General features: G+C 43.8%; 1 protein-coding gene across 5 annotated transcripts in view; it reads right to left on the bottom strand.

The window, feature by feature from the left end:
• The window catches only part of ATP8A1 (ATPase phospholipid transporting 8A1), an 84,561-nt gene that overhangs the window by 55,920 nt on the left and 6,407 nt on the right, over positions 1-22,234 (bottom strand). For 3 of the 5 annotated variants that reach the window (XM_081208731.1, XM_081208730.1, XM_081208732.1), the window contains exons 2-6: positions 8,438-8,552; positions 5,109-5,208; positions 2,714-2,812; positions 1,607-1,652; positions 716-756 (exon numbers count right to left, since the gene is read on the bottom strand). In XM_081208731.1, coding sequence (XP_081064857.1) covers positions 716-756; positions 1,607-1,652; positions 2,714-2,812; positions 5,109-5,208; positions 8,438-8,552 — 401 coding nt within the window. Of the gene's footprint in view, positions 1-715; positions 757-1,606; positions 1,653-2,713; positions 2,813-5,094; positions 5,209-8,437; positions 8,553-22,234 lie in introns of those variants that run through there. The other 2 variants (XM_081208733.1, XM_081208734.1) reach the window with 2 other exon arrangements.

Below are 22,234 nucleotides of genomic sequence, written 5' to 3'. Positions count from 1 at the left end.
GTACCAGAATAGTTAAGCAAGTGAGGCAATAAATTCATTATTGTGGTGTTTCATTAGCACAAAGTTGCATTGACACAAAGGGGAGGAGGCCACTTTGACCAACTTTGGAATGAGACAAGGAACCGTTGGAAAACCATTACCTCCCTCAAAGACCTTTGGTGGCAGAGCAACATTGCAGTAGGGTTTCTTTGAATGCTCACAGTGTTGATTACTACTGCTGTTCCAACACAGGGAATGGGTCCAACTCACGGCACTATGAAAGGCACAAGTTATCTTTTTAAAGAGGCACTGGGATGCATTTGTGTCAGATTCAGTACTAAACTGCCTCTATGTGGAAATGCATGAAAATCTACATATTTCACATATTAAGCCATACAGAAATGGTCTTAAATAAAGAAATAAAATTCACATTTAAAAGTAGCTTTTCTTTTCTAATTTACTTTATTTCTATTGTTGGTGCCTTTCTTTGTGCAGAAGTTGTATTCTGCATGTATCAGAGTTGTTGCACAAGAAGACTGAAATGAAATCCTAAGAAGTTCTTCCCTTTGCACAAAAGCTTGTGTAAGCTCCTGCATAAGGCTAGAACTTCAAACAACCTCCCTAGTACTATGCCTAATCTGGTAGAACAGCACCATCAGGTATTTTCCAACTCTTCTATTTTTGGATCAAGTCCAGTATTTACACTTTTATGCTGAACACTAAAGAGATCACCTACCTTTTCCCAGTGCACAATTTCCCAAGCTCCATTTCTCAGTACTAAAAAATTAAAAACCAGTGAAAACACAAATGTTGATATTAAATAAAACCTAACTATAGGCACGGTTTAACAAAACAATTTATAAATAACTACAAAAATGCATCATAACCATGTCACACTATCAATAAAAGCAGTCCTATACTTAACATGTGTCAACATAGAGACCATGCTTATTGACTAGAAAATGTTTGTGGTTCACCTATTTTTATTTTATTTTCACACAAAATTCTCTCTTTCAAGAATGGAGCAAAGAACTTACAGAGCAATCCTAAATCACAGGTTGGCTGGAGGGGGTTAGGGTTTTATGGAATTGTCCTGCTGTCAGCAGAGAAAATGCTCCCTGGTGGGTGGGTGATCACGTTCGCTGTAGAGGCCTACATTATGCCCAAGAAAAGCCCCGCAGGCATAGATCTATCATCAGTGGTGTTCCTGCTGGCAATAGCCAGGGTTAGGACTTTCTAGGAATGGAATGGGGACCCTTCATTAGACAATGAGGCCCCATCTACACCAGCCTGAAGGTGGTGTAACCAATTGTCCAATGGATTTGGGGGTGGGGTGGGGACACTTCCTGACCTGGCTGGTAGATTTCCCATCATTTCATTCCCTCTCCTTCCCACTTAGGACTGCACTCTTCTCAACAACACAGATGCTTTTATCCACAACCACATTTGAGAGATGACAAATGAGGCTTAAAGTAGCCAACTTTCTAGGTAGAGCACAGTTCATATTATTCCTGTATCTATACCTGCTTTTCAAAGTAGTCATAGTAACAATGGAAGCCAAATTAATTCATATGACTTCAATTTTCTTCACTGTACATTTTTAAAAATTGCTGTGGCATGTCTTTACCTTGAATTTTCTTCTTGTTCACAGCATTATCAGCTTTATGCCTTTTCTGAAACAAAATTGGACAATGTTAGAAGCTACTGTACTGAAATACCAGAATGCTGCACTATTTTGGGGGTGGGGATGGGTAGAAACTAAAAGTGAAAGCCGTTTGTTTAGGAATCTGTGTCTGGGAGTGGGGGATTGGGGTTCTTGTCACACAATGGTTCATTTGCAGCACTGCCACTAGATTCTTGCCCTAAGGCAAGATGGGGAGCAAAAATATAAGCTCTGCAATCACTCTCCACTGCCTAGACGAAGGGCCAAATGCATCCTTCCAGGACAGTAGAGAGTGATTGCAAAGCTTATATTTCTGCTGCCCATCCTGTCCAGCTGGGAATAAGGTACTCATTCTGAAAGAGGTTACCCACCACTGGCTTTCCTTGATTCCCAACTAACAATCCAATGCAACAATGAAAACCTGATGGTGCAACTTCACATCAACCTACATCTTGTCATCCTCTCCTAGTTGACTGCATAGGAACAAATATACCTGCCCAGATCCATCGTATTCACACACACACACATACCACAAACAAGGCAGTCAATGGATCCATAATTCTAACAACCTTTTTGTTTTTTCAATAGCAGCTTTTGACCCTAGGATGGGGACACCCACAAAAGTCCCACTTATTTCCAAGTAAATATGTACTGTAGCTTGTCACTCTTAAGATCAATTTAATCTAATTGGTCTTAGCACATACAATATTATATCTAGGATTGCAGCTTTAAGAATTGATAGCATTTATCAACACCCCCGTTTCTAGAAATTTTATCAGTATGAATATAAAAACAAAGCAGCATCCCAGGCATAAAAGAGTTACAGGTTTTTTCAAGTGAATTTTTAAAAAAAAAAAATCAGAAAAGAAAGGATATTAGAAGGGCATGAGAAATGTATTTTGAAACAGCTATTACAAGATGGTGGCATCATTTTTTAAAAATTTGTAGGTTGGATCCAAATATAACCTTCTGCACAAGGGTACCTTTGGATTCTACTCAATGTAATTTACAGAATATACATTATTTAAAGATAAATACAAGGATTTAATGTTACTTGGAAAAAAAACTTACAATATCTTCTATTATTTCTTTTACAGCTGCTACAATTAAAATAAATAAGAGCGGAACCAATGTTGTATAACGTCCAGTTGGAGAAACATCTGGAATTTGCTAAAGAAAAAGAGAGGATGGAAATGTAGACTTCATTGAGAAAAATATTATTTAGTTGTTATAAGCAGAAATAAATAACAATACAAAACCTACAGTTTAATACAAAAACCCACTTTTAAATGTAAAATGACAATTCTCAAATACATGTTGAAAGTTTGAATGAAGCAACAGGCATTTCACTTTTAAATGGGAAACCCTGGGATAATGTTGCTATTGTTCCTAACTGCTCAATACTCAGCTTTTTCCACTTGCTACTATATTGGCCCGAATATAAGCTGCACCCGAATATAAGCCGCACCTTTAAAATTGGAGGGGCGGGGAATAAAAAAATTAAAAATACCCGAATATAAGCCCATCCATTCCTCACTGCTCCTGGCTGCATACCGGGGGGGGGGGGGGCTGCGCTGCGTTGCCATTGGCCTTTCCCCTTCCTCATTCCTCACCACAAGCGGCTTAGTCATGCTGGCCACATGACCTGGAAGCTGTATGCCGGCTCCCTCAGCCAATAAAGCGAGATGAGCGCTGCAACCCCAGAGTCGGGCACAACTGGACCTAATGGTCAGGAGTCCCTTTACCTTTACCTTTTACAGTGAAGCTGCCTGCCTGATGCCAGTAGCCAGGGAGTTACAAAGTAAGGGTGGCTGTCTGAGTCTAGACTTTTCTCTTCACTTTCCCTCATTCTAGAATTACTGGGAGAGGAAAAAATCCAGCAAATGGACGTTCTCACTTCCATCCTGCCAGTGAGAACACAGCAGGGCTCTGGATGAGGCCTTTGGTTCCTTTGCCCCGAACCTTAGAACTGCAGCCCCCAAACCCTGAGACTTGTATTGAAAAGAGAACGCCCATTAAGACAGTAAGCCAAGCAAATATGGTAATATATATATTGGCCTTACAAGCCACTTCATACTGCAAAGTATAAATAATAGATGCTTCATTTTAACAAAAACAACAACAAAAAACCAAGTAAACATTATGGCAAATTGTTCACTTAACATCTTCAAAAATCTTCTTCCAAATACTGCTTCCAAATACTCCTGTCACCCTACTCTTCTGCTCTCCCAATAACCCATATCTGAGGAGCAGTTTGCCAGCCTACTTTCCCAGACACAGGGGTGGAGGAAGGGGGGTGCGGTGGGGACAGTCCGCCCCAGGTGTCACCACTGAAGGGGGACACACAAAATGCTGGGCGGCACTCACAGCGTGGCCTGCAGAGTGCCCGAGCCACACGTCTCTCCAGGCTTGCGCACCCGCAGGCTCTGTGCTACCCCAAAAGGTCCGCCCACTGCCTCCTCCTTAGCTGTAGGGTGGCTGAGTGGGAGGAGGCAGGCAGACTCCTTGGGGGCCCCCGCAGAGTGTCCTGCGCCAGCTTGCTCCACCCTGTGGGAGGTTGGCCCCACTCCCAGATACAGGGCACAAGCGCCACTCCAGATGCCTGATCGGCTTGCTCCGCAGCTGCCCAGACACTGTCTTATTCCCCTCTGTCCCCAGGTACCCAATTATTTTTAGTGCAACTCCTTGCAAAAGAAGCAACTGCAGTGAGAAGCGGTTTGTAGAAAAAAAGAATTCTAGGTACTATGGCAAAGTCCCTAAACAGTGTGATGAATAGACACACAAATTTCCTTTTCTCTTAGTAATTCTTAATTTTGGGTCAAGTGTGAAAAATACAACTGTTAAAGTGAGTGTACAGTAAGCTTCTATTACAACAACGTGACTGCATCAGTAAGAACATTAAACCGTGGTTTAGTCTTATGTAGATAAGCTGCAGTGAGCCAAAGCAAAGAGCTGGGCTTGTATGCTGCCCGCTCCCCTTTCCTCTTCCCATGTGGCAGAAAAAGGACTTTGGCAAAGATCAGTTTCACTTTCAGAGAGTGTCAGCTTGTTCTGTCATATGCACCAGGTTTTAAAACATAACAGTTTGTTGTGAGCCAGGATTCCTTGATCATATGACACAACAAGCCAACATTCTTTGGAAGTGACAGTAAATTTGTGGGAGGGGAGTGGGAGAGCACATGAGCCCAATGCTATACTTAAGTCTTCTGCAGCTCATCTATATAGTTGGCTCAGCATTACATGTGAACACAGACATTATGCATTTGTAAAAGCATCACTGTTTATAAACACGACAATTCTCCAGTGTTAAAACAATGCATTTCAAAGACATTTCCCATGAAGTAGTACCACACCACACAAATCGAATGGATGAGGACCTGGCATTTCAGGGACATTCAAAGCAATTTTATTTTTGACATAGAACAATTGAATATTATTAAATATATATTTACCTCGTCTAGCTTACCTGAAGCAATGCAATGAAAAGAAAAAAGGCATTAGCAGCTCTTCTGAACTGGGAATAGAGGAACCTCGGCAGGAATGTGATTAAGTTGTATTTTGCAGTGCTAAGAAACAGAGATTAAAACTGTATGTAGTTAAGAGATAAAGATAAAAATCACACAGCACCCTGTATTCAGAATGCACTAATCCATAAGATACCTTTCAATACTGTGGAGGCAGTATTATGGAACAGTCAATGCTCACAATGTATAATTATTTATTTTTCCTTTTGTGGTCACTGCTTAAAACTATTTTGCAGTTTCTCACAGTGCTTCAAATTGTATCCAAGAAAACTCAAAATGAGCCCCAGAACACAGTCATTTTCAATGCCATATACATACATAATTTTTGGTGTGAATGTCATGGACACTTTTTTTAAAAACTACATGGTGTATACTTTTAAAAAATTAAAATTAAAAATGCTCCACTAAGTCATATATGAAATACAAAACACAAAAATATTTGCATACTAGGGGTTGTGCCCCTGCTCATTCTACTCACCAACCACACCACCATTCCTCCACTTTAACCTCCTAGAGTTTGCCCTTCTCACCCCATACAACTACCAAGTTCACTTTTCAACTTCCCAACCCCATTTTTGAAGCCACTTCTCTTGCAACATGTTCCCACCTCCTTATTGCCCCCCTGTTGTACACAGACCACTCCCATGGTAATCTCCTGCATCCTTCTGCACATAGCAATGACTTAGCACTCTTTTCACTTTCTGCCCAATTATGAAGCCACAATCCCCTCCTGTTTGTTAGACCCTTTCATGCCTCTGCTTTCATCTTCAACTATGTTCCCATGCCTCCTACTCCCTGCTTTTTTGCAACCACTTTTGCACCGTTTTCACATTCATTCCCTCCCCCCTCCACTTTCCTCAACTCTCCCTTATGCACACGCCACCTACATTTCCATGGCTCCTCCTCTCTCCTATTCTGCAGCCACCTTTAGCAAGGATATGTACCCAGGGGAGGTTTGTCCCATTTCACTGCCTGGGGCAAAGTGGGAAGGTGCCCCCGCTGCAAAGCCTTGGTTACTGGGGTTGTGTGGCGATGGAGGCTTTCAATGAGATTTTGCAGAACTCCTGCAAAACCTCGAGGAACTCTTACACCACAGGTGGCTGCTTCAGCCCACTTCATGGGGAGGCTGGCCCTGGTTGTACCCATTTCTGCTATAACAAACAAACTAACACCAAAAGGCCTTTAAACAGGGCCTTTCCTAACTCCCTTCTGATTTTACTCAAATTTATTTTAAACTGCCACCCCATGCTTGCTGTATCCAAATTTCTGCCTCCTCCATTCCTCAGTTGCCTCATGTGAGAGAGCCATCAAATATGCAGAGCCATCAAATATTCCAAAGTATTCTACGCAAACCTCTGCAGTAATTTAAAACCACTGTTTTCCTCGCAGTTTCCTCCATCCCTAATCAAACTGTTGTGTTGTTTTAAACCAGCACTTTCCCCCTCTCAGTGCTTCTCCCTTCTCACTCCTATTGCCATGTTTGTGCAATCTACCTTCCCTTCTGTTTCCCTCCCATGCCCTGACTTCATGCAAATCCAGGATCATGATGCAGGAAATCAAATCCTTCCATGGGAACTGTGTGGTGACAGCCTTATGCTTTTATGTATATATGGAGGAAGAAATCCAGAATGTATTTCAAAATAAACTACACACAGTTGTTTAATCATGTGATATAATGTCATAACAACTTGTGCACATGTAATTCAAATTGTTCTTGGGCCTATGTGTTTATACTGAGGCCTCAAGGTGTTGTTGCTTCAGATAATGCTACTCTGCAATGTCCCAAGCTCTCATCTGAGGTAATTTTGCGTAAGTAAGTCTATTGTACTTTCTCTCCATGGCTCTTCATCAAATGTTTGTTTTTAAATCTTTCATTCTATTTCCTTCAATAACCAGTAGATGGCGTTAGCATATTAGACACTACACTTTTGTTGGATGGAAAAAAATGGGATATTGTCCTCTCTCCTTTGAGCAGGTGTCCACAATATAACTTGCCAGCATGCCAGGAGCAAGTGTCCCAGCAGCCTTTCCTTCCCTTTTCCAAAGTGCATCTTTCTTCCAAGTCCTCTGCGCTTACCAAAGAACTCGACACAGTCTCGTCTCATATGTGGATATTTGAAGTACATGAGAAATAGTGGGAGAATCCCCTGCTGTTTCTAACCTTCTCCAAACTGCTGCATAAGTGAGACAGGTCTTTGCTTCTTCCAGAGAGTTGCATGCCTAATGATATGAAGCTGGCACCCCCTACAATAAGTTTTAAGTACCAACTTAAGGCTTGGTTATTTCAGCAAGCCTTCCTAGGAAAATGATTTATTTTTATAACCTTCTTGTTGAATGAATGAATAAATGATCTGACCAGTTTCACTAATACACCGCTGACTTTGGAAGCAGCTGCAATTAGGAAAAGCAGCACACCATTTCCTTCCACAACAGAGTTCTGCCCATCTCCATTGCATTTGTAGCTACTGTATAAAGCTACTGTTAGGGTTTGATCTATCCCACCTGAGGCCCAGGGAGCATGCACTCTCAATATCCTCCCATTGAGGATATTCCCCACTAGGGAAGCTATTAATAAATTAGCTGCACAAAATGCTCATCCCTCCCGCCCCAAAGCTACAATGAATGTTTGTGTTTTGAGAACAAGAAAGAGATGAAGGCATATCCAACAACTGGTCGGATCCGAAGCTTTGGCAATTTGAGCTCCATTTGCACAATATGCCTGTGATTTGGAGATATTCTCCTACCCCATTGCATCTCCCTGAGCTAACACATTCTTCAGGTTCCTCTGATCCTCCAGAGAAACTTGGGAGAGGACATGGAGGTTGCAGGGAGGAACAGAGAATAGGAAAGATTCTTATAGGAATGGCGTTCTGGATCCCATACAATATTTTTAAAATGAATAATAACCGTTTCAGTTTAGCACTGGTGCCTGGGTACTAAAAACAAAAAATAGCAACATCAATCTCAAACACTCTAGAATTTATTGTAGCTTTGTTTGGAAAACATTAGGAATGTTCTTCTTTCAGGCATCAATTATTATTAACTTCCAGTTAACTGATTTAACTGCTAACATGAATCTCTTTTTACAAGTCCCCATTCAGAGTGAATTAACTTTTTCTAAGAGTAGGTAACATGTCCTGCCAGATTTTTCTTAACACTCCCATTTCTTTAAAACTGTACATAAATCGTGACAATATAAAATTGTAACTTAATAAAAACAAAATTAACAACTGCAAATTATAAAGAGGTTATAAGAGTTAGTTATAAATACCTGACGTGATTGTTACAAAATTTAGAGAATTGTGGTTGATTGATAAATATAGTTCTCACTTCTTCCTGATCAGCTAGTGAGGTCTTCTCTGAAACATCATCTGTCTTCTCATAGCCTGTAAAATATTAGCCACTTAATATACAATTAAACATATTTATAGCACAAGGACCTACATAAAAATCACTGGGAGAACTAATCCAGAGGTTTGGGTTGCACCACCATTTATTTACATGCAAATGACATGCAGCTCTGCCTTATATCCCAGGAAGCTTTGGATTTAATGAACTGGTATCTGAAGGTAGTTTTGTTCTGGGTGAGAGAAAACAAGCTTATGATAATCCAGACAAGCTGATAGCACTATGGGCAAGAATCCTGATGTATCTGGATGGATGTGTGCTATCAGTCTTGGCACTATCTGTGAAAGCATTACCGAGGAGTGCATTTTACCATACTGCAACCTATCTAGAGAAGGCAGATCTAAACTGGGGGCTCGTCCACATTTCCATTTGTCACGTACTTTCAAGTCATGGGCTGAGAGGTGGTGGGGTGTTTTTTTTTTTGTCCTGTTGCAAAGCCACTGCTGAATCTGAACAAACAACAATCAGGGTGTATGCAGATTAATGTCTGCTCAGATTCAGCAGTAAACAATGGGTTTTCCCAGGAAAAACAGCAGGACAAAAGAACCTCTTGGTCCCATGACTTGAAATCACAAGACAAACGGAAGTGTGGCTATGCCCTTCGTTACCCATGCACTAGTGACATCCAGACTAGACTACTGTAATGTGTTTTATTAGACTAATGTGATCTGCATTTTAAAAGGATCCAGAAATGTTAACTGGAACAAAATGTGGTTGCTCAGATGTTGGTGGAGCAGGGCAGTCAGAACATGTGATGTGGCTCTTACATAAATAGCACTGGTTGACAGTATGTTTCTGAAGTGCGATACAACTTTAAAACAGGGTTGGTAACCCTTTTTAAATGTTGAGAGCCACATGTTCTCAATCAATTGTTAAGTAACCTGAATTTCTCCCGCCCCCCCATCCTAACCCAGCCCACCTCTGGTTTCAGCTTCACCCAGATTCTTGCCTTGCCATTCCCAAGACATTACCCAAAGACTCCCCTAATTTTTATTTGGGATATCTCAATGATTTCCCCTCCCACATTCCAGATTACTGCATCATTTATACTTAATCATTAAAAGCTCACAAATCAAGTTCTGAGAGCATTATTTAAGCTTTCACTCCCTACTTGTCAGCATCCAGAGGCATCTGGTTGGCAATGGTTGGAAAAAGAATGAAGGAGATTTTATTAAATGGAGAAATTCTGGTATTCATATCCCTTCTTATGGCCTGCCTCATTCTTTAGCTTTTAAAGTGCTACCAGACTACAACTTCCATTATTATCAATGGGAAACACATTCCGTTATTTTCAATGGAAAATACAAACACTCACCTAGATGGATCCATAGATCAGATTTGGTATAGGAAAACCAGTTACATAAGTGAGTCACCCTCACATAACCTCAATGATGCCAATGATATCACATAACCTCAATGATGCCATCAGGCACATATCGAGCAGTACTTTCTTTTCCCCTAGGAAAAAGGTTGCTGGTACTCATCATGATCCTCTTCCCACTCTTTTCTCTCTCACACACACTTTCTCCTGTTCCCCCTCAATTAATTAAAGCCCCACTTTGCACACCCCTTCCCCTTCTTCAACTTCCTCTCCAACTTGACCCCATCTGCTCTTCAAACCCACCCAGCATCCCGCCCTCCCTTCTCCTTCCTTCCACTCCTCCCAACCACCAGCCACACCATTTGCGCTCTCCCCTATGACTTGCCCTAGCCACAGCATGGAGGACAGCATGGCTAGCAGCAGAGGCTGCTGCTGCTGCCTCCTCCTCTTTCTTTCTTTCTTTCTTTCTTTCTTTCTTTCTTTCTTTCTTTCTTTCTCTCCCTCCCTCCCTCCCTCCCTCCCTCCCCTCTCCCTCTTGAAGTCATGGAAAGAGCAGAGACAAAAGGCAAGCAGGCCTTGTGCTCACCCAGCCACTTGTGGCGCAGTGAGGCAGCAGCATAGCAGCACCTTCAGGGGGAGAGCATGCATTGTGGGGCAGCCAAGGGGGAACGGTGCAACCTGTTGACTGAGATCAGCAACTGCAGCATCCGAACAAGGGCATCCTTTTCCTCACCGCTGCCTCAGCCTCCTGCTTTTTGCAATCTCCCTTTTAGCCACAGTTGCTCGCATGCTCTCTCCACCGTCCAATTATCTTATTGCAAGATTTGCTGGGGGTAGGGAATTGTGCTGGTACTGTGATACCATTGAGTATCACTAGAAAAAAGCACTGAACACACAGAGGTTTCTGAGAGTGCTTCACGGTCCATTCCTACTGCCCCCACCATCCTATGGTCATTTATGGGGTTTGGAGGACATCTTCCACACCAGCATAGAGGCAACAGGTACACAGACCTCAGTTTCTGAGCATGCACCAGCTAAAAAACCTCAGGAAAGTCTAGGGTTCTTTTGGACCTTTTCAACACCCTTATGCACTGGTTTTAACTCTATGTCTAAAACAGGATCAAAAGAAGGAATCTCCCCAATCCACTAAAAAATACAGGAGGGAAATGGAATTCATCTACAGCTGTAGCAGGGAATTAAAACCCCAATTTGAACTAAGGGCACGTGGGCCTTGCAGATTTATGTAAGAATTCCAATAATAAAGTACTATTCCCTCTCAAAGTTAGTCCCAAGATGCTGCTTTAGCAGAAAGATTTCAAGGACAAGCCTTCCAGGAAATTCTTGGTATCAGTATCCCTCTCCCCTAAGAAATTAAGCAATGGTTTGGTTCATTGTCATTCTTTATCAACTGAACAATTATACAGAATGAAATGTTTGGCATCAAGAGACAGTTAAGAGGGCTTATCTAACTGAAGATTTTCTCCTTTAAAGATACTGCCATTGTCATATAAGGACTTAAGAAATACTAGAAATATTTCGTAATTCTAATGAGTAAATCCAAATAAGGGAAGAGGTGGTGGGGTGGTGAAGAGTAAAGTTCAATACTGTTATTATTCCATGGTCTGTTTTTTAAACAATGTAGAGACACTGTATATATAGCTTGTTTGGTCACAAATCACAAAGCCATAGTCTTGTAAAAGTAACATTTGTTTCAATGAAACTAATACACATTGCATCTTTCTGTTATTAATATATGTAGGGTTCTGCCAAGTATTAGTTCTACAAGAGTAGTCTCATTTTAAAAAATGTAAACTTATTTAAGTAATTTTAATTCTCCTTTGAAACGTGAGTATTGTTCATTCTAATCATTTATATTCTGTTTTAAGCATGTTTCTTGAAAATATGGGGTAGATTATGTTGATAAAGTTATTGAGGCTCAGTTCCAGGTTTAGCTTCTGCAACAGAAAAATATACATTTGGCCTCTGCAATACAATACTATTTACAAAGCTTTTCTGCATTAATTTTTCCTCATTGTTCCTCACATTACAAATTGCATTCTTTGACTGACTCTATGCACATAAAGGCCTTGTAAGCCTCTAACAAGTAAGTTATAGTAATCAGAATAAAATTACTAAAATAAAGTATTATCTGTCTTAATTCTGTACAAAATTAGACGAGGGAAGAAAAGTACAGTAGTTGTTAACTGTAGCTAGATCAGTTTCTTTACGTATCTGTAGAAATTCTTTCTCTATCCAGGTTAATGTTTGAAATGGTAATATTTTGAAGATATCATGACATATTATTTATAATTTATCACAGCTTCAAATGTAAAATATATAAGCTCTGATCCACTTAGTTGCCAGACGTATAGGGAACCTTTTTTCCATGCATGTATGTATCCCTAGCAGCAACAAGAACAGTGTGTGCTAATAGGCAATGTACTTGGGTTTCTACTTTCCAATGCAATTACCGGCACACACAGAACCCTCTAGTAGCCATATCTATCAGCTGTTTGGGAGAGGGAGTTGGATTTAATTCTGCCAACTCATCAGCATGATTACTATTTTTTTTGTAGAGGGTTCCAGGCACGCTGCACATGCGCTGTTAGACTGCAGCCAATCAGCAACCTTATGTAAGATATCTGTTGCTGAACCATAACATTTTTGACAACAGGTTTATAGTAAAATGAGCTTTCTGCACACATAAAAGTAGTGATCTTGAGATGCAGAATGAAGTCAACGAGGCATTCAAAGGAGGTGTCGAGAGTAATGGGAGATTTCAATTACCTTCACACAGTGTTAGGGATTGATTAGCTGCTTGTGCGTAAAATCGTGCTCCCTCAGAGTTTGTGCGACCCCACAAACCTCAGTGTGTGACGGAGCTCCTCAGACATGTCTGCTCTAGTCACTAGTAGAGTCCGACAGTGGCTGTCTGCGGAAGCGTTTCCAGCAAAGGAGCTCCTTAACGGAAACGCGTCTCCTGGACTCACGGCGTGACAGTTTCCGGCGAGGTGTAGGTCTCCCTATGTGAGACTCAGATACCTCCCCACTGTTTTCGCTGGAAGCGTCCCTGAGCCCTCCCTCCTGCTCACATTCCCTCAGAGAATCACTCCTCCCCCTGCTGGTGCCTGCTTCAGCTGTTGAGTCTCTTTCTTCCTCCCTGAGCCCCTCCACCACCTGATGCTCCGATGGCAGTTCCCTGACATCCACCTCCCCTCCAGGGCCCCCCTCACCCCCTCCCATTACCTCCCCTCTGGGAGGTGAAGGGCTAAAACCCCGAAAAGAATCTTCCTCATCTTCAGACGTCTCGAACAACTCCCTCCACCGATCGTCGTCCTGGCTCGCTGAATCCTCTTCCTCTTCAGAATCTGGGAACCCCTCCAACTCCTCTTCCTCATCGGTGGTGGCAAAGTATTCCCTTCGGAACCTCGCTACAGGCTGAGGTTTACGTGGGAACCTCTGATGAAAAGTCTCTATTAAAACTTCGTCATTGACATCCTCTGCCCTAACCCAGGTGTTTTCCGACTCCGGTTCCCCTTCCCACATTACCAAATACTCTACTTGATCTCCCTTCCACCTGGAATCAAGGATCTCCGCTACATGGTAGCTGTGTTCCTTCTCCTCCATTGCTGGTCCCCTAGTGACCCTCCCTTCACTGTCTCCTCTATACGGTGACAGCAACGACCTGTGAAAAACTGGGTGCAGCTTCATGTGGTTCGGTAACCGGAGTCTGAAAGCCACTGGGTTGACCTGCTGCATGACTTCAAACGGACCCAGCCTTTTGGGTCTTAACTTCTTACAACCTCCTTTGAACGGCAACCCTTGGGTTGACAGCCACACCTGGTCCCCCACCCTAATGCTTTCACCTTCTCTTCTGTTTTTGTCTGCCTGCCTCTTATATTCCTCCTTAGCCCTGTTTAAGTTGAGTTGGAGCTGGCGATGAATCGCTTCCATTTCTTCAACGAACTGTTCTGCAGCTGGAACGCTCCAGTTCTCCCCTTCCCCCCCTGGGAAGGCTCTGGGATGGCACCCGTGATTAGCCAAAAAGGGGCTCATCCCCGTGGACACGTTCTCTGCATTGTTGTAGGCAAATTCTGCCAACGCCAGCTTCTCCACCCAATCATTCTCTCTGTCATTAACGTAACACCTCAAATATTGCTGGAGAACCCCATTTGCTCTTTCCGCCTGCCCGTTGGTTTCTGGATGACGGGCCGTTGAGAAATTAACCTCTACATGCAGTAAGCTCATGAGCTTCCTCCAGAACCTGGAAGTAAATTGTTTTCCCCGGTCTGAAACCACCCTCAAGGGGGCGCCATGCAGCCGAAACACATTCTCTACAAACAATTTGGCTGTTTCTTCTGCTGTGACCGCATGTGAGCAGGCTATAAAGTGGGCCATTTTAGTTAACAGGTCTACCACCACCATGATGGCTGTTTTCCCTCTAGACCTTGGCAGATCAGTCATGAAATCTATTGCCACTGCTTCCCACGGTCTTTCAGGTGTGGGCAGTGGTTCTAATAAACCAGCCGGCGCCCGCCTCTCCCCCTTGGCTCTTTGGCATTGTTCACACCCTCTCACATACTCCCGCACATCTTCCCTGACCTTGGGCCACCAAAATTCCCTAGTAACCAGCCACATGGTCTTGTGTTGCCCAAAATGCCCTGCTGTGGGACTATCGTGCAACTGCTTGAGTACCTTCTCCCTCAATTCCCCTTCGGGTATATATAACGCTCCCTTGTAATACAATGCCCCATTTCTCTCCTCAAAACCACCGGGTTTGTCTTCCTCCCTCCTGAGACCCCTGAGTTTGTCCTGGGCGTATGCATCAAGCACCGTACCCTCTACCAATTCCCTTTGTCCCACCAAAGTCGCCCCACACACCCAGCGATCCTCTGGGATGATATGGGTTTCTTCAGGTGCTCCCTCCCCCTCCAAATATTCAGGTTTGCGTGAGAGAGCGTCCGCCCTAACATTCTCTGGGCCTGGCACGTAACAAATCTCAAAGTTAAATTTGGAGAACTCCTGGGCCCATCTCAACTGCCTTTGGTTGAGCACTCGCGCAGTTCTCCAATACTCTAGATTTTTATGGTCCGTGCACACTTGCACCTTATGTTGTGCACCAATTAGCAGATGCCTCCATCTCCGGAACGCCTCATGAATCGCAAGAAGTTCTCGGTCGTACACCGTGTAGTTCCTCTCGGATTTGTTCAGCTTTCGCGAAAAGAAGGCACACGGTCGCCACTCTGACTCCTCCTTTCCCGGCTGCAGAAGAAGCACCGCCCCTATGGCTCTGTCAGATGCGTCTGTTTCGACCCTTAGCTTCCTTTGTAAATCCACATGCAGAAGTTGTTCTTCAGAGGCGAAGGCCCTTTTCAGCTCCTCAAACGCTCGCTCCGCCTCCGCCGTCCATACAAACTTCTTTTTACTGCTGAGACAGTCAGTAATGGGCGCCGTCAGATGGGCGAAGTTGCGGATGAACTTACGATAAAAGTTTCCAAACCCTAGGAACCTCTGCACATCCTTCTTGGTTTTTGGTGTTTTCCAGTCCAGCACCGCCTGCACCTTGCCGGGATCCATGGCCAATCCCTTGTCTGACAGGCGGTACCCCAGGAATTCCACCTCCTTGGTATGAAACTGACACTTCTCCAGTTTCACCCACAGCCTGTTGGCTTGCAGTCTCCTCAACACTTCTCTGACGTCTCTCACATGTTGCTCCTCATTCTCCGAATACACCAACACATCATCTAGGAAAGCAACGCAATTCTTGTAGAGCAAAGGGCCCAGTACATGGTTCATAAAAGATTGAAAGCACGCGGAGCCTGCTTGTAATCCAAATGGCATAACGAGATATTCAAATGCCCCCAAAGGGGTAAACATGGTGGTTTTCCATTCATCTCCTTTCCTTATGCGTATCAGGTTGTACGCCCCCCTTAGATCCAGCTTTGTAAAAATCTTTCCCTTCCGCACCCTGGTCAAAATATCATCAATCCTGGGCATAGGGAACACCACTGGTTCAGTCACTGCGTTCAACCTCCTAAAGTCACATACAAGTCTCGGCTTGTCCGCGTTTTTTTTGTCCACAAAAAACACTGGGCTACCCCCCGCTGCTTTGGACTCTCTGATGAAACCTCTCTTCAGGTTCTTGTCAATAAACTCTCGCAACTCCTGCATTTCCCTGTCTGACATGGCATACAACTTGCCCACAGGAAGCTGTGCTCCAGGGAGTAAATTGATCTGGCAATCAAAGGGCCTATGCGGGGGTAGTTGGTCAGCTTCCTTCTCGCTGAACACGTCGCTGAGATCTGCATACTGTGGTGGTACCTTCACCTTCTCCATTACTTCAGTCCCTGCTAGGGTGGCTTGGGCCCCTGCTGAACCCTTTTCCCCTTTGCAGTGTTCTAAGCAATGTGCTGAACCAAAGGACACCACTCTTTGATGCCAGCCAACCAGCGGATCATGTAGAGCTAGCCAGCTCATTCCCAAAATAATGGGAGCGCCCCCCAAGGTGGCCACATTAAACGCTATCAGTTCTGTGTGCCTTGCCACCCTCATGATCATTGGGACCGTCTGCAAGCTGACTCCTCCTCCCAACAACTCCCTGCCATCGATCGTGGTCACCTGCAGGGGGTTGCTTAAAGGGATAGTCTGTATCTGGTGTTCAGCAGCAAACTCCTTGCTCATAAAATTGCAGGAGCTGCCTGAGTCCAATAGCGCCTTTATTTTTAGGGGGTGTCCATTTTGCAGCTCTAGCAACACTTCAATCACTAGAGCAGGTCGAGGAGCTTCTGGCACGGGCACTTTCACTGCTCTTTGGCCTGGCTGCAGTGCCCCGATTGTGGCAACCAGGCGTTGGCTTTTACCTGCTCCGTCTCCCCCTGCTCTTCCCCCTCAACAGCTCCCACCATCCCTTGCCATTCCTTCCTCTGGGGGCAGACTCTGGCAAAGTGGCCTGGCTGTTGGCAGAGATAGCATTTCCGGGCGCCCTTTCCCTCCTTCTTAGCCCCCTCGCTGGGTTTTGAAAATGCGCGCGCGCGCGCTGTCCCGATTTCCATCGGCTCTGCCGGCGGGAAAGCTGGCTCAGGAATGTCTGGAATGCGGAACTCCTTCCAACGTTCCCCTCTCCCTTCCCGCCTCTCCAAGGCTCTTGCCTCCTGACGCGCTCCTATGGTCAGCGCAGATTTGGTCAGCTGATCCATAGACCCCGCCCTGGGGCTCCGTGACAGCTCGTCTTTCACAGCCGACGAAAGACCTTCTTCAAATAGCATCTGAATGGGTGCCGCCGATAAATCCCAACCCAGTCTGTGAACCAGCATGGTAAACTCAGTCCAGTACTCACGGACAGATCGGCTTCCCTGCTTGCAAGCCATTAGCTGTCTGCGCACCACCCCTTCCTCAATATCGCTGGAAAACATGATATCCATTGCACGAAAGAACTTCATCGTGTCCTTTAGTACGTCATTGTGCGTTGCCATCAGGGGTCGAACCCAGTCTCTCGCCCCCCTCTCAAGATGCCCAATCACGAAAGCAACTCGTGATTCCTCATCAGGGAATTCATCAAACTGCACATTAAGTGCATATTGCATCTCTGTCCTAAAGGCATGGTAATCCTTGGGGTCCCCCCCAAACTTCTGCACCAATCCTGGTACCTTTCTGGGGAACTGAGTGGCTCTCCCCTTCTTGTCTGCATCCTGAGCCCTTCTCTCCTCCAGCCTCGCCGTCTGCAGCGCCAGTTGGACCTCCAACGCTCGGTATCTATCTTCCAAGCTTGGACCAGCCCCAACCCCAGCTCCTCCGGTTCCGGTTGGTTCGCTCATGATGCTTTCTCTTGCACAGGCAGCGTACAAAGACTGTCGGACTGCTGTTAGGGATTGATTAGCTGCTTGTGCGTAAAATCGTGCTCCCTCAGAGTTTGTGCGACCCCACAAACCTCAGTGTGTGACGGAGCTCCTCAGACATGTCTGCTCTAGTCACTAGTAGAGTCCGACAGTGGCTGTCTGCGGAAGCGTTTCCAGCAAAGGAGCTCCTTAACGGAAACGCGTCTCCTGGACTCACGGCGTGACAGTTTCCGGCGAGGTGTAGGTCTCCCTATGTGAGACTCAGATACCTCCCCACTGTTTTCGCTGGAAGCGTCCCTGAGCCCTCCCTCCTGCTCACATTCCCTCAGAGAATCACTCCTCCCCCTGCTGGTGCCTGCTTCAGCTGTTGAGTCTCTTTCTTCCTCCCTGAGCCCCTCCACCACCTGATGCTCCGATGGCAGTTCCCTGACACACAGATTTGAGTAAATGCATATTCCAGTCATTACAAAGAGGTAAAATTTCTAGGGATTCAAAATCAAGGGTGGAAAACCTGTGGCTCTTCAGATGTTGCTGAACTCCCAACTTCCATCAGCTTCAATCAGCATATCCAGTGCTAGGGGGTGATGTGAGTTGTAGTCCAGCAACAGGGCATAGGTTCCCCATATGTTTCTTAAATGACTAAACCCTATATTTTTGTTCATGGAACTGACCACAGGGATACTGACCCCGGACTTAATCCTAAATGGCACAAATTAGAAACAGTGACTACAGTGGTATCAAATTTAACTTATAGTAAAGTGGGAAGAAGTAAGGGGATTGGTGAAAAGGAAGCTGAAAAGGAAATTGAACATACTTATTTAGATATTATTTATTTAAATCTCTCTAGAACACCTGCAGTTACTCAAAACCACCATATTAGATGCTCTGCTAAAATGTACATCACAGATCGTGACAGGTCCCATCAAGTCAAGGAGGTTCCCATCTCATCTCCTTGCTTAACAAGCCTAAATGATTGACCAATTGAGGAAAACAAAAAGGAACGCAAATTTGTGTTAAAAAAATGCAAGAAGGCAATGATGAAGGCAAATATATATATATGAATGAAGAGCATATTGCTAAAGACCAACAATAAATAAAAAAAATCTGACTACATCAGATGCAGGAAACTGGATAAGGAAGCAGTTGAACTGTTGAATCCAAAGGGTGTGAAAATTGTTCTAAAGGAGATTAGAGAGATTACATCAGTCCTCAATGCAGAAAATGTAGGGCAGATACTCATGCAGGAATGGACATTTTCAGGAAGGAAGGAACTGAAGAAGTACGAGCAGGAGAGTGTCATTGTGCTTATGTTCTGCTTGTGGGCTTCCTGTAGGCATCTGAGTGGAAACGGAACAGTGAATTAATGGGCCTACGGTCTGATCTAACAGGGCTGCTCTTACGTTCTTATGACACACCTACCTATTAGCTATTAAACAGCATTAAAAGTCTCATGATTCACTAGTACTCTAGATAAGAAAACGTACATAAGAACATAATTCAAGGTCCATCATTCTGTTTCCAACTCAGCCAAAAAAGCTAACAAGCAGGAAATAAAAATGGTAGTTATGTTCTACTGTTCATTTCCAGCATCTGCTAGGAGGCTCAGGTTAGCTGTTATGGATAAAAGCAGCTGACAGACCCAAAAGGAAGGGTAATGTCAGCAATATTACACATTCCAGTCAATAGATAAGCAATTTTATATTCTTCGTGAATCCAGTTGTGCCCTGGTGACTTGTTAGTTTTTAAAATTGTTAACTGGTTCTAAAATTTCACCATTTGTCACTTCTCTTTGGTGTAGCCCTTCAACAGCACTCTCTGAAAAAATAGATTTTGGCATATTTTCAGGAAAATAATTTAGTTTCACTCCCATTTCCCTTCAGCACCCCCTTTCATCTGCACCATTCAGTAAGCCTCTAGATTTTTGTTTTTAAGTATTTAAATGTTTAGTAACTTATATTTTCAGAAATTTGCTCATTTTCTTATTGTCAATTTACATTTGTTTTTCTGAATTTTGTACCCTTTTTATTTGGAAACTTTGTTAACCCTCAATTCTGCTATGTAGCCATGCTGGAATATTTTCCCTAACCTGTGAAACTATATAGGAATATAAAATAAAGTCAATTTTATATTCCTAGATCTCACTGCCACTCATGATAGCAGTTACCATCATTGCTGTAGACTATTTTATTTGCCTCCATATTTACCTGTATCTTGGAAATTACTTTGTTCCCTGTTTCAGTTGTTACTACCGTTCTGCTAATTCACAATCACTTCGCGTATCTAATAAAATAGGTTCTAGCCATTTAAACCACATTAATATGTTGGTCTTTAAGGTGGTACAAGTTCTGTGTTGGCATTGGTACAACTAGAAATAATCATTAAAGCTTTCCCAACACCAGACTTCCTCAAATTTGAAAAAAGGGAAGACAAGATTGAACACGTAACTTCTGGGGATTCAATTCAAATGTAGGTAAATTCTCTGTGCAAAATATTCTTGTTAACATTGTATGGCTTAGCCACCATTAAAACTTTTTAAACCTTTATTTATATAACTTCACAAGACATTGTCAATAAATAATTTATCTTATAGAGTCTTGGTTTCCCTAATGTTTTAGTAACAATCTAACACAATAGCTGCATTCAGGCATAATGCCAAAGCATACGTGCACATGTAGCAAATTATGATCTGCTCACACCATAATTTGCCAGCAAAACAAGATCAAACCCTATTTTATAAACAAACCATGGTTTGCTATCTTTCCATGCAAGGGAAAACTGACGGTTTCCTGAGAAATGTTAAGTTCTTCAGAAAATCACACCATAGGAGGAAAAGAGCGGGGGGGGGGGGGGAGGAAGACCAAGACTTATCACTGCTCATTCATATAACACCAAACAGTGGTTTGGAATAACATCTTAATGCAACTAGTATGAGGTGCACTTAAGTTAACTGCAACCAATGAGGTTCAATATAAATTGCTGGAGTATGGATTTGCATCCCTTTGCTAGCTAGCTACCTACCGTATTTTTCGCCCTATAGGACGCACTTTTTCCCCTCCAAAAATGAAGGGGAAATGTGTGCGCAGCCGATGGGGCGAATGCAGGCTTTCGCTGAAGCCTGGAGAGCGAGAGGCTTCGGTGCGCACCGACCCCTCTCGGTCTCCAGGCTTCAGGAAGCTGTCCGCAAGCCTTGCGCACCCGGCGGGAGTTCCCGCCGGGCGCGCAAGGCTTGCAGGCAGCAGCCTGAAACCCGAAGCACGGGGCGTGCTCCGGAGCTCGTCCCGTGCTTCGGGCAGATGTCCGCAAGCCTTGCGCACCCAGAGGGAGTTCCCATGGCCTCGCAAGGCTTGCGGGCAGCAGCCTGCAACCTGAAGTATGGGGCACGCTCCGGAGCTCACCCCGTGCTCCGGGCAGATGTCCGCAAGCTTTGCGCACCCAGAGGGAGTTCCCACGGGCTCGCAAGGCTTGCGGGCAGCAGCCTGCAACCTGAAGCATGGGGCGCGCTCCGGAGCTCGCCCCGTGCTTCGGGCAGATGTCCGCAAGCCTTGCGCGCCCGGCGGGAGTTCCCGCCGGGCGCGCAAGGCTTGCGGATAGCCTGTTCTGGGAGCTGGGGGGGGGGAAATAATTTTTAAAATTTATTTTCCGCAAAAAAACGAGGTGCGCCCTATGGGCCTGTGTGCCCTATAGGGCGAAAAATACGGTATATTGAAACACTTTCATGCAAACAAATGAAATACTTAATATTAACCATGTGTAGTCTCCAGACCTGACTGTCTTAAGACTCATTCAAAGCCAGATGTTTCTGGTATTACTTGCTGAAAAAGTTACAGCATGTTTGAGTCTATAAAACACATAGTTTATTTGTAACAATCAAATATTATTTTAGTTGAGAATATATTATTCCATATGGTCTTGCAAAAGCCATTGTTGTGAAAAATACTGTGTTTCTTGAATGTATGGATCTTGGATGAAGAAAAAATTATGAAGAACAAGAAACACATCCTAGTATATTTAACTCACATCTTCACAATGGCAGGATTGTGGTGACCTCAGTACAGGAGTGAACATTACAGGGCATACAAAATTCTGAATATATCTGATTATAAGAGATAAAAATGTTCTATTATTTCATCATTTAAATACTATTCTCCCTAACAAATGAAAACCACAACTCAACATAGAGGTCTTTTTGTTGGAAAAGGAGTATAGGAATATGATCTCTTATAACCCAGGGATCCTCAGACTGTCCAACTCACATCCCAGGCCTTCCTTACGCAAGTGTTTACATGCAAATAGGCATAAAGACCGAGACTATGTGTTAAAATAAAGACTGGTCAACTTTATTCAGGGAGCTAAATAGAAAAATAAAGATCAGCCATTTTTTACAGACATATATATGAAATGACAAAATCACACAAGTCAGCTTTCAAGTTATAAATTAAAATTACAAATGTGAGCTTGCAGGAAACTACTCTGAACATTTTCTGCTGACTAGCATCATTACATA

The sequence above is a fragment of the Podarcis bocagei genome, assembly GCF_964188305.1.
Source record: "Podarcis bocagei genome assembly, chromosome: 9".
NCBI classification, from domain to species: Eukaryota; Metazoa; Chordata; class Lepidosauria; order Squamata; family Lacertidae; genus Podarcis; species Podarcis bocagei.
This window is presented reverse-complemented; position numbering and strand designations above follow the sequence as displayed.